Source organism: Equus caballus, chromosome 5 (genome assembly GCF_041296265.1).
Source record: "Equus caballus isolate H_3958 breed thoroughbred chromosome 5, TB-T2T, whole genome shotgun sequence".
NCBI classification, from domain to species: Eukaryota; Metazoa; Chordata; class Mammalia; order Perissodactyla; family Equidae; genus Equus; species Equus caballus.
Window position 1 is genome coordinate 58,892,581 of NC_091688.1, and position 12,832 is coordinate 58,905,412.

The 12,832-nt window shown below is 48.2% G+C and overlaps 1 protein-coding gene across 7 annotated transcripts in view; it reads left to right on the forward strand.

The window, feature by feature from the left end:
- NGF (nerve growth factor) overlaps positions 1-1,868 on the forward strand; it is a 149,788-nt gene extending 147,920 nt beyond the window's left edge. For all 7 annotated transcript variants that reach the window (XM_070267176.1, XM_070267177.1, XM_070267179.1 and 4 more), the window contains one exon: positions 972-1,868. In XM_070267176.1, coding sequence (XP_070123277.1) covers positions 984-1,709 — 726 coding nt within the window. In that variant the 5' untranslated portion in view covers positions 972-983 and the 3' untranslated portion in view covers positions 1,710-1,868. The remainder of the gene's footprint in view (positions 1-971) is intronic.
- The last annotated feature ends 10,964 nt before the right edge of the window (positions 1,869-12,832 follow it).

Below are 12,832 nucleotides of genomic sequence, written 5' to 3' on the forward strand. Positions count from 1 at the left end.
TCTTGGGGACAGATGGATTTATGCCATTTGGTCTATACTCACATAAGATCAAATAATAAAAAGAAAAGGCATGTTTAGGAATGAAAGAGAAAGTCAGGGAGGAAGGAAGGCCTTCCTACCCTACTGGCTCAGTGAGGGATCAGGTTTGGATCCTATTTCTCTTCCAGTTTTCGTTAGTGACTTTAGGCCTGTTAGTTAATTTCCTGTGGATCACTTTCCTTGTGTATGAAAGAAAGATGACAAATCCCAACCTAAGTCACAGACTAATGAGAAATTAGAAGTGAACACATTTGAAAAGTTTGAAAACATCACACAAAAAGGAAACATCAGGATTGTGTTTATATATGAAGCTGGTGCCTGATAGATGGACAGGCTAAGATGGTCCCAGAGCCATATGCTTTTTTGCCAAACATGATGCTTCATGGATTCATTACAAGGGGTAATAGTCCCCAGATGTCAGAGCTGACAGTGCCACTGCCTGAAGAGGGTATGTTCAGTGCTAAGGATTCGAGACAGGTCTGCTGGAGCCCTTCCTACTTGCCTTCCCAGGGGAGTCAAGCCATTGTGCTGGGAAGAGGGGTCAAACTCATGCTACCTGCCTCCCCAGCAGAGAGAACTCAAAGGATTCTGTAAGTGATGCTCCCACGTTCACACCATGCCACAGGATGGAATTTCAGGGGTTCTGTGCCTTCCTGGAAAAGCCCGCCCCAAGGATGGGGTGACCATACCTCTAGGTCGTCTGAGCCAGCCCTGTGTGTGCCTGCTGTCCCAGTGTAATTGTAGCTAGCACCCCATTTCGTGCTGGAAAGTGTCCCAGTTTGAATGTTAAATTCCACGGTCACCTGCCCATACACTACTAGGTGAAACCTCCTTGTGAGCCTCTTGGGAGGTCAATTCTGAGGGACCCAGAAACTGCCTGTGCACAACACTTAGTCCTCCGTGGAATAATCCTCGTTTCTGTTTCCTTCCAGGTGCATAGCGTAATGTCCATGTTGTTCTACACTCTGATTACAGCTCTTTTGATCGGCACACAGGCAGAACCCCACACAGAGAGCAATGTCCCAGCAGGACACGCCATCCCCCAAGCCCACTGGACTAAACTTCAGCATTCGCTTGACACAGCCCTCCGCAGAGCCCGTAGCGCCCCAGCCAGGGCGATAGCTGCAAGGGTGGCAGGGCAGACCCGCAACATCACTGTGGACCCCAAACTTTTTAAAAAGCGGCGACTGCGTTCACCCCGCGTGCTGTTTAGCACCCAGCCCCCACCTGTCGCTGCAGATACTCAGGATCTGGACTTTGAGGCCGGGGGTGCCGCCTCCTTCAACAGGACTCACAGGAGCAAGCGGTCTTCCTCCCACCCCGTCTTCCACAGGGGGGAGTTCTCCGTGTGCGACAGCGTCAGCGTCTGGGTGGGGGATAAGACCACCGCCACGGACATCAAGGGCAAGGAGGTGATGGTGTTGGGAGAGGTGAACATTAACAACAGTGTATTCAAGCAGTACTTTTTTGAGACCAAGTGCCGGGACCCCAATCCCGTGGACAGCGGGTGCCGGGGCATTGACTCGAAGCACTGGAACTCCTATTGCACCACAACCCACACCTTCGTCAAGGCGCTGACCATGGACGGCAAGCAGGCTGCCTGGCGGTTCATCCGGATCGACACGGCCTGTGTGTGCGTGCTCAGCAGGAAAACCGGGAGAAAAGCCTGACCTGCAGGACAGCCCCCGCCCTCCCCAAGCGACCCCTCCACACTCTCCTGGGCCCCTCCCTACCTCAACCTGTAAATTATTTTAAATTATAAGGACTGCATGGTAATTTATAGTTTATACAGTTTTAAAAAATCATTATTTATTAAATTTTTGGAAGCATCCTGTGTGCTGGCACTCCAGTCATTTTTCCCAGTGTGACCCTCTGCTAGTCTTGGGACAATGCAGGGTGAATTGTCTGCAGCCCCCCTGGCTCCCTCTCAGGCCCATGTGTAACCCCCAACCCACCCCAGCCCACCCTGCACCTTCAGGGAAGGCTAACTGGTCTCAGATATTAACCTGAGCCGGGCATGATTAGGAGGGAAGTCTGCTGGATCGCAACTTGGTTCTGCATTCCAGAGCCAGAGCTCCCTAATCCTCAGATTACCCGCCCCACAGCCTGGATCCCTGCGCCTTGATTGCTTCACTCGGGGAGGTTCGGGACGGCTCATCAGAAGGCAGACCTCTGCCGGGCACAGGGCTGCCCCGACCTCAGCGAGGCCCAGGCCAGGCCCTGGAGGGAGTCACTGTGTAGATAGGAGGAGACTTGTACCAAAGACCTGTGAGGCTGGCTTGTTTTCAGGGGAGCTCTGCTTTTTGCTGAAAAGCTGTCTGGAAGAGGTGTAACAAAATCGTCTCATGAGGCCTGTCACGGTAGATCTGATTTCATGTTAAGATTGCCTTAGTACTAACGACTGGTCCTCAATTTATCCTCCAGTGGCTTCCTGCAGAAAGACTTCATTACCCAAGAAAATATTAGGGCTTCCAACACTCCTGCCACCCACTAACCGCCCCACAGCAACCTCCGATGGCCCCATCGTCGGCTTATAATCAGGGGAGCCAGAGACGTACCCAGAAGGAATTTTGAAAACTTTTTTATTCCTAATTGGATGATTTCCACAAGTGACCAAAGGTGGACCAGGCCCAGGGACCTGCAGAGAAGATGGTGGGCGGGGGAGGGAGAAAAGACAAAGATAAGTGGACTAAGAATCAACACAAATAAACCAGGGAAGCTGCGGGGGGTAGCTGGGCCAGGCCAGAAGGGAACCCTGGCCTCCTGCTTCACTCTGACGGGGGAAACCCAACAGGAGAGAGAGGACGGGGTGTGGGGAAGGGCAGGACAGAGCAGAGAGAAGAGGAAGGTGTGTCATCTCACCTTTACCAGCATCAGCATCCTCTGGCCTCCGAGAAATCCAACGACCCTGGGTTGTTTGTTTTCTTTTTTTTGGTGAGGGGGATGTCCTCATCAACACTGGAGCAGAGCTCCGCCTAGCCTCAAGCTCCCTCCTGCCCCTGCCATTTCTTTTGTATGTGTGTATGTGTGTGTGTACTTTCCCCGAAGGCACACTTTTTCAGCCCAGACTTACACTGAAATGGAAATTTTGCTTCCATACCTGTCCCTTTCTCCCCAGGGTGAAATAATCTTTTATGAGAACAGGCCCAAATTGTCCCTCTGATAAAAAAAAAAAAGCCAGTGGGCATATTCATTCCTCTGTAACTGTCACTCTCCCCACCCTACCCCTACCCCAACCCAAACGGGGCAAATTCGAAACATAGAGAGTTTGGGCACGAGGGATGTTTGAGCAGGGTGAAAGCGTGATGAAATGTGCGCTGTTTTTCCAATCAAAGCTACTGCAATTGGAATAAAGATTTATGTTCAAGAAACACCAACCAGAACATTCTGTGCTGAGATACTTGGTCAGATAAGGGCAGGAAAGGAGCCCTCCCGCTGACCTGTGTCAGTGGCTTTCTACTGGGCTCCAGCGCCTGTGGCCTCAGCCTTCCTGGCCCCTCGTACAAACAGTGCCTGGAGGCCCCTCCTCCTGGGGCTGGACGGGCCTGCTGGTCCTGGAGGTGGTGGGAGAGAGCTGGGGAGGGAGGCATTTGGGAAGCTCCCAGCAGGGACGGTCTTGTTTGTGAGCAGCTCCGCCAGTGTGCAGAGTCTGGAGAGCTACTCCTCCATGGCAAGACACTGGGCAGCTGAAACATGTTTTGGACTCTCCTGGGCTGCCTAGAGGGAGGATGGAGGCTGAGGGTTGGGTAAGAGGAGGCCCCCCTCACCCTGCTAACCCCCAGCCTGCCCCAAAGGCAACATTTGCTCAAGGCGGAGACTCTGCAGTCAGCGTGGGAGCCAATGTTTTCACACAACGCGAGGGGATATCAGTTTGGCTGAAGCGAGTTGGAGCAGTCCAAAAACAACCCAAGCCTGGTGGTTTCTGCAGCTAGGACTCTGCCCCCGCTCACAGGGGGCACCTCTGGCTTCCAGACCCACCCAGGCTGCCCCACCAAGAGGCCAGCCTGGGTCACAAGAGCCCCAGACACTTAACATGTTGAAAAAAACAGCTCGAAACTGCCTGTGACGTCCTGCGGAGGAGTGGCAGCTGCGCATCTTCGCTTGCTTCACTGAGGTTTTCCACCCAGGGACCCGAAAAGCCCAGAGGGTCACAGCAGATCCCTCTCCTCAGCAGCCTCCTTGACCAGATGGCGCCCCTCCAGCAGGCCAGAGAAAACGAGTGCAGACCCTGGCTCAGTCCAGCCTGATGCAGCCCAGCTCTCCTAGCAAAGCTCAGGCTCGCCTCAGCTTGAAGCAAAACTCCTGGTTCTGGGAGACGAGAGCAGTATGGTGCCTGACTCTAGTTTATGTTCCAAGGCTGTCCCTCTGACCTCGCCCCTCCCCCAACCAGGGCACCAGCCTCCCCCTGTCTGCTTTCCCTCCTAACAGGAGACCTATAATGGGGATGCAAATGTTCAGCAACAAACAAGTGGCTATTTTCATTCCCGTGCAATACAGAAATGTTCCTCCTAAAAGTCTCATCACCTCCTCAGCATAATCTGCATGATGGGAGGAGGGTCCGCCCCCCGCCCCCCTGGAGTGTGGAGGACAGAGGGGCAGAGTCTGCCCCTTCCAGGCCACATGTTCTCAGCTCCTTGGAGAAAGGGGACAGTTAGGCAGGGGAAGCAGAGCTGAGTGCAAGTGTGGGTATCAAGAACACAGGGGCCCAACTCAGCAGGGACCTCAGAGTCTCTCTTCCACAGGCCTGACTGGAACAGTGGGAGCCCCAGGCCCCGGTGCTGAGGGAACAGCCTGTGTGATGGTACAAACCCTGGGCTTGGCGTCAGCAGAGCTAGGTTCTAGGTCCAGCTCCCCCATTTCTATCTGTGCAGCCTTGGCAAGCCACAGCTCCTCTTTAACCTCAGTTCCTGCAGCTGTGAAATGAAAATAATCATTCCTATATCCCAGAGTTGTGAGCACGAAGCAAAACCACATATTTGAAAGTAAACGGTCACGTCCTATGGGAGTGTTAGGCAAAGTCATTTATTCTAAACTGGGCAATGCATGTGCTGATTGTAGGAGAGTAACAACTACGCTGGTACTCACTAAATATTTGTTTGTTGGCAAATGTATAGATTGGGTAAAGGAAACCCTCTGGTCAGTGGACATGGAATATGGATGTGGCATAGCCAGGCTCAGAAAGGTAAGAGCAAGGACAGTTCAGCTTCAGATTCTGTTTGAATTTGGGCCTGGGAAGGCCACCTAGATTCTAGAGGTTCTAGTGTAGTAGTTAAGACTGTGGGCTTTGTAGTTAGGTAAACCAGGTACTTCTACTTATGCTGTGTGGCCTTACGCAAGTTGCTTCACTTCTCTGAGTTTCAATTTCGTCACCCGTGAAATGGGTATAATAATAGCACTTTTCTCAGAGGACTGAGAGAATTAAACAAGATAATATGTATAAATATACATAAGTACCCAGCACTTAAGAAGTGTGTAATAAATTGTACTTTTGAAGAATAGACTTGGCTAAGAAACCCCGAAAGGATGTTAGAACAGAGTGGAACAGCTTTCAACAAGGCAAGGAGGTTCATGAACAGACAGTTTTATAGATGGATCAAAGGTTCCTTCTGTGACAAGCAATATTTTTAGTGACCATTAGCCTTTACTAAGAGCTTGCTATGTGCCAGCACGGTACTAAGGAATTTATGTGAATTGTCTGAGCAAGCCTCTGGGTTCTAAAACTAAGAGCACCTTAAGGAAAGTGCCAAGGCCGTGCTCTCTGCCTGCATGTATCCATGCCAGAGAACTACGATATGCTTCTCTGGGCTGTGTTTCCTCCCCTAGTCCCTGGCGATTTTATAAACCGTTGGCTCTGAGAGTTCCCACGTGTCAAGCACGTGGGAACTGTTTTGCTCCAATTCACTTGGGTCTGCCGCTGAAAAGCTCTGAGCTTCTCAGAGTTCACCTGGGTTTGTGGAGACAGCTCAGGTGGCCGGGATCAAGATTAATTTGGGCAGGCCCTCCCACAGCAGCGGCCTGAGGAGAATCCCTCCAATGCAGGGCTGCTCCTTCAAGTCAAGGATGGGTCCACCTGTGTCCCTGTGGCACCCGGACCCAATCCAGTATGTGGCGGGCACTCCCTCAGTGTCTTCGGGCAGGTGAGACAGAATCTAGTGCCCTTGTTTTCTCCACTGCCACCATCTCCACCCTACCTGTGCCTACCCCATGTCAGCAATAAACGGGTGAATGGTCTAAGTTGAAGACAAGGTCCTTCCTGAGGCCACTGCATGCGAGTCGGCCAAGTAGCTTTTCAGAGGATGGAGTCACGGTGAAGACCATGATCAGACTGCCAGGATCAAACACTGGCCTCACTCCTAGCTTGCCTGGGTGATATCGGACAAACTGTCTTCTCTCCCTGCACTTCAGTTTTCTTATATGGGAAATGTAAGATGATAATAATAGAACCTAATTTGTTGAGTTGTAGGTCACCTAGTCCAGGGCTTGGCACACAGTAAGTCATTGCACATAAAATCTATGTAAATACACACAGCTATATAGACATACGTGCCCACATAGACACAGTATACAAATACTAAGCCCCTGAGCACTAAGAAGCAGCCAGGAAGTGTACATTCTAGACTCACATGCACCCACACACTGACTTAAAAACACAGAGTAACATACAAATCAGCGCAAATCAATATTGTAAGCGATGGCTACAGTGATAAGAAGCAATCAGGTGGGAAAAGTAAACTGGGGAAGACTTCCTGAAGGAAACAACTTTTGATCTGTGTTTGGAAAAAGAAGTGGAGTGAAATGATTGTTTGTGCTGAGACTTATTCCAGGTTTTCAAAAAAGTAAAAGCCAACCAAGAGGTTGCCCGGCCTTGAATGGGGAATGAGAAGAGCCGCCTCTATTCTCTCCCCTTGTTTTGAGCTACAAGCTGGCAAAGGAACCAGCTTCTCCTGCACAGACAGACCTTTGGAAAACTCAAAGACTAACTTGTGGGTGAAATCCTGTGAGTGGACACAGGTCCCTGTATGCTATCCAAAAATTCTCTGTATTCAGACCAAATGCCAAAGAGTTGGTCGAATAGCTTCCTGAAGATGGGGCTTCCTCCAGCCTTATCTATGGGGTTTCCTTGACACCCAAAATAAGTAGGAAAAAGAGAGGCCCTCAGAGTGGGCACCATGCTCCCCTGGCTCCAAGGATGGACTTGAGTTAGAGGCCAGCTAGACACCTTGGCTCACATTTGGTGCCACGGCTAAGTACAGTCTCTGGCTCGGCAGCCTCTCCCCCTTTATCTTGCCCTCACCATTCCTTTCACTTTGACATAATGAAAGTGCAACTTGCACACTGTCTCGAGATTACATATGATAATTGGAAACATGTGTCTGAGCTGGCATCCCTTCAAAGGGCTTTGGAGCTCTGACTTGGGCCGTCTTCTGATTGCAATAGCAATCCCCCTAGCTGGCTCTCCAGCCTTCACATTCTTTCAGCTGCACCTTAGCGTTAACTCTTGCCAGGAGAAGGCTGCTGCAAGCAGAGCTCATTCCTGAGGTCCTGCAGAAGCTGGCAATAATGATCCCCCAAGTGCACAGCAAGGCTCTGGACTTGGCATCTAGGCGCCAACTTTGCAGCAGTAATAGCAAGAGTCAGCAGGTCCATTTTCCTTTTTGCAGAAATGATATGTTGATCATTTGACACCCAGGTGGGAGCCTGGATCTTCCAGGACACTGCCTGGACTCTCAAGGGATATGATGCTGGATCCTCTGTGATTCAGCAGGGTGGTTTTTGCTAAAGAAAACACCAAAACGTCTTTATCTCACCAGGAAACTCCTCAGGGAAATGCGGAATCAATGGCAGCCCTCCACTACCAACACCCCAAGCTGCGTGATTGACAGGAGGGGCTGAGGGGACCTATTCAGTTCAGCAGAGACCAGCTGCACATCTTTGATATGCAGGTGACATGCTAGGCTCTGGGTGGACAGAGGATTAGATGGGGCCCCTGTCCTCCAGGCCCCTACATCTGAGCTGAGGCTGAATAGAAGATTTCAGTGTCCTTTCAGCTTTTAGTCTGGATACATCTATGGATCACATGGAGGCAGGTTCGATCACCCCCTGGTGTTGGCAGCAGTCACCCTGCCCCCTCACCTTGGCCTCCACCTGCCTGTTCCTGACCTCCTCTCACTCTGATTTCATCTGTACTGAATTCCAAACTCTTGGCCCCATGCCCCTGCCCCTGATCCTGCCTTGGGTTCCCCAGGGAAGTGCTTCTCAAACTTTAATGTTCACCTGAATCACCTGAGGATCTCATGCAGGAGTTGGGAGATGGGAGGCTGAGATCCTGCAGTTCTAAGTCCCCAGGTGGTACCCATGATGCTGCTCCAGGGACCACGTATTGAGGAGCAAAGTGCTAGACCACACCTGGCCTCCCCATGGTCAAGATCTCAGTTCTCGCTTAGGAACTTTGACTAGTCTCATCTCTGGTTCTCAGAGCCCAAATTGGCCTTGGGTACAACAGTCCTGGTTCTAGTTCCAGCCACTGGGAATCTGACCTCTGCCTTAGGCTCCTAGACTGGTGTCCCACAAAGTCAGCCCTGTTGTCCTCTCTTGATGGGGAGAAGTCGGAAAGGGGGATACCTGACTTACATAATACTGGGAAGAATGTGATGGGGGCCTCAACCAAGTCTCAAGGAGGCAGAAACTCATCCCAAAGGGAAGCCCGGAGGCAAAGGCAGAGGCGGAGGTATATGAGGCGGGCCTAGAAGGTGTATTTGGCGATGAGGCAGAAAGAGAGACAGGCATCTGCCACACAGCACGAGGCTTGGTCCTGCTTGTAGAAAAAGACTCGGTGACAAGCAAACTGCCATGACAGAGACCTGACACAGTCTTTCATTCTCAAAATAAATTTGAGCCAGCTTCCTTTCTTCTCTGACTCTCAGTTTCTTCATCTTTATAACAGAAGGATGAAAAGTCACCCTCCTCACTGCCAGACATTCTGGATTGTCCTAAAACTTCCCAGAGAGGCTGTTTTTACTGCACCCGGGACAGTTTATGTAACACATGATATAACTATCAGGATGGTTGTAAAAATGAAAAATGTCACAGTCAAATGTATAAAACAAGCAGCTCCCATCAGTCTCAGAGTTCGTATCCCTTCCACTTTAAGTAAATGAATTCCATGGCCAAACCATGTCAGGAGTCACTTGAAGCATTTGAAAACCCCAAACCAGATCCCTTGATGGCCATGTGTGGAGTGTCCACCTCTGGCTCTCACCCTTAAAGGGCAACATGCAGTTTCCTTACAGTTTTTCATATTTGAAGAATGTCATTTAAAAATAACAACCAGTTCTATTCCTTCTCTCTTTAGTTGGTTCCTTTCTGGATCTACAGCAGTTGCTGGTATAATTACAATCTCTCTTTTATCCATTAAGTAAAAATACCACTATTTTGAGTAAAATATCGTGAACATATTAAAAGCAAATGAGGCTTCAATTGCCCTAAGAGGAGTTTTGCTGGAAAAAATTGCAGAGAATTCAAGCCACCCAAAGTTTATCAGAACAGATGGCCAGTTATTTCTCTCGAAGTTAATAGTTTCTCAGAACAATAAAATCATAGTAAATGTTGCATGTGTCTACCAGGAATCACACCTTCAGGTGACTCAAGGAATCTCTTTGGTTAACATCTAGGTATTTGGTGCCACATACTTACAGTCTCAGGTGGTAAATACAAATTTAACTCTGGAAAATATTCTGTCTCAGAGACTGAAGGACTTTTTTCTTTCTTTTTGTTTTGTTTTTTTACAACATGATTCTACACAGAACAAGAGCCAGAAGACAAAAATGTGGGCAAAACTCCCTCTCAATCAGTCTTGCTCACTTATTCCAGAAGCCTCTTAATTCAGCACAAGAAAAGATTCCAGCTGGGAAAGCTATCCATCTGCTGCTGATTTTCCTCTTCTGGACTTACCTTTCGTTTGGTTCATTTTCCTGATTTTTCTCCACATGTTCCAGGAAGCCTTTCCTCTATACCTCCTGTTAGACAAGAAGTCTTCTCCACTGAGAAATCACAGGGGCATAAGATTCATGGCTGGGCAGAGTGATGAGAGCCCAGAGGTCTATGAGCAAGAGGGCCCAACATACATCAAAGTGTTTGGATGACTTGTGGTAACAGAATGCGAAACTCTACTCATTGAGAGATTTATTCTACGGAGACTTTAATCGTGCCTTTATTGAGTTGTGGTTTGTGTATTTGGTGAGTCATAGAGGTTCTCAAGAGGAAAAAACTTTTCAATTTTCTTATTCATTATAAAAGGCTTTGTCCTTTGTAAAGCAATAAAGTCGCAATTAAAATGGAATACCCAGATCCCAGTGGAATGAGGGAAGAGTGTCAGAAAAAGAAGGCAATGTTTAAATCAGAATCCTCGCTGTGCTACTGAATGGAGAGGGCTCAGCCTGGTGACATGTGCAGACCATCTGGACTATGGAGTGGATTTAAGTGCTATTTTCTTCTACAAAGACACTGTGGACAGTTCAGGTGGCAAGTAGTGACAGGTCCAGGAGAATACACTGAACATAACTGTCCTCAACACACCCATGCAAGCTACATATTTATCTCTGCCATACACTTCTGCCCCTTATTCACTGGGGAAAAAAACCTCTACTCCATTAGTCCACATTAGCCCAAACTCCTAATCCACTTGGGGGAGGGGGTTATGAATTTATATTTTGGTAGGGGAAAGGCAAGTATAGCAGGGTAGTTAGAATAGGCTTTGGAAGCAGAATTCCTGGGTTCAAATCTTGGCTCTCCCACTTGCTGGCTGTATTAGTCAGCTCATGCTGCCATCACAAAATACCATAGCCTGGATATTTATTTTCTCATAGTTTTGGAGGCTGAGAAGTCCAAGATCAAGGCACTGGCCAATTTGTTTTCTGGTGAGGTCTCTCTTACTGGCTTGTAGATATCCTCATATGACAGGGAGAGACAGAAAGGGAGTGGGGGAAGGAAGAGCTCTTATGAGGACACTAATCCTGTTGGGTCAGGGCCCTACTCTTATGACCTCATTTAACTTTAATTGCTTCCTTAGAGGCCCCATTTCTGAATACAGTCACATTGAGGGTTAGGACTTCAACGTATAAATCTGGAAGGACACGATTCTGTCCATAGCACGAGGAATGCAACTTTGAGCAAGTTATCTAAGTTTTGTTTCTTCATCTATAAAATGGAATGACAATTATATCTACCCCATACTTTGCATGAAGCATTCACTGTCACCTCTGTGAAGTGCTTAGCATAGTGTTCACTGTCCATATTACGTTTCCCTCACATAGAAGTAAATTCTAGCGCTTCCTTCTGTTAGGGTGACCGAGAAGGATCAGTGATTGGAGATTGTTGGAGAAGAAAAGGGAACCTGCAAAGCAATTCTACCCTGAGAAGGGGAGACATAAGAGGAGACAAGAGAGTGAAGCACTAAGAAAGGAGACTTCTCAGGGCGCTCTGGGACAGCCTGGATGCTAGAAAGTTTCTCCTCACGTTGAACTAAAACTCTTCCCTAACATTTCCACCCATTCACCCAAGTACTGTCCCTAGGAAGTATTCTCTGGAACAACACATGGAGTTGGCCCATGTGCTTTTCCATATGACAAATCTTTGAAAATAGCTCTTATGTCCTCTACCTAAGTCTTTTATTTCCCAAGCTAAACATTCCGAGGTCCTTCAGTCATCTCTGTATCACAAGGTTTCCAGGCCCCTTACTATCCTGGTAGCCCTCTCTGGACACGCTCTAATTTGTCCATACTCCTCTTCAGATGTGGTGTCCAGAAGGAAACACAATACTCCAGATGTGGACTGACCAGCACTAATTACAATGGGACTATTAACTCCTTTCATCCACACAGTATGTTTCTATTAATGGAGCCTAAAATTACAAAAACTTTTTCAGCCACCACATCACTCTAGATTTTCATTTTGAGTTTACGGTAAATTATAATTCTTTGGTGTTCTGTTTTGTTTTGTTTCCTTGCTACTATTAAGCCATGTCGCCTCCATCTTGCATTTTTGCCAGTGATTATCTAGCTTAAACATAGGAGTGTGGCTGACTAAATGGTGAGATGTAAAATCTTTGTGGGCAGGAACTCTTCGTGATATTCCAGAGCCTAGCGCAGTGCCTGGCTCACTGATATGTTAGCTATGTTTTCCAACAGCCACCTCCAACCATGAGACCTTAGGAATAAAAGTACCAAGAATGCACCAGGCAAAAGCTTGATATTTACTCCTAATTATAGCATTGGCCCCCAAATTCCTATAAGGTCTCCCACCCTGGCAACCTGGACTGGAGCACTTCTGAGCTTTGTAGAATTTTTGTGAACTTGTTCAAACAAGCCCATCTGATGGCAAACACAGCAGGGAAGAAAAAGAAAAGAAAAGAACAAAAAGGGCAAATTGTGTGAAACAGAGGGTGAATAAAAGATCATTCACTCAGTCCAGCTCCGTTTATAATTGCATTATTCCTCCCACTAAGGGCCCCACTCCTTTTGTTTTGGTCACCTTGTGAGAGGAGGGGGAAGCCTTGAGCTCCCCCTAGAGGTTAGAGCAGGGGACTGATAAGAGATGTTCCATAACTTGTATGATCACTGATCTTGTGTTCTTTCTGAATCTCAATTTGGTAATCCAACATACAGATCAATTCTCTCATCTATCTGAGAATTACGACTTGAGGAAGGATCAAGCCAACCTGGAGCTTTTAAAAGAAATGCTACCATATGTGACCTTGGTTCAAGGAAGTCACTACAAACTCCCTTTGTCTGAACAC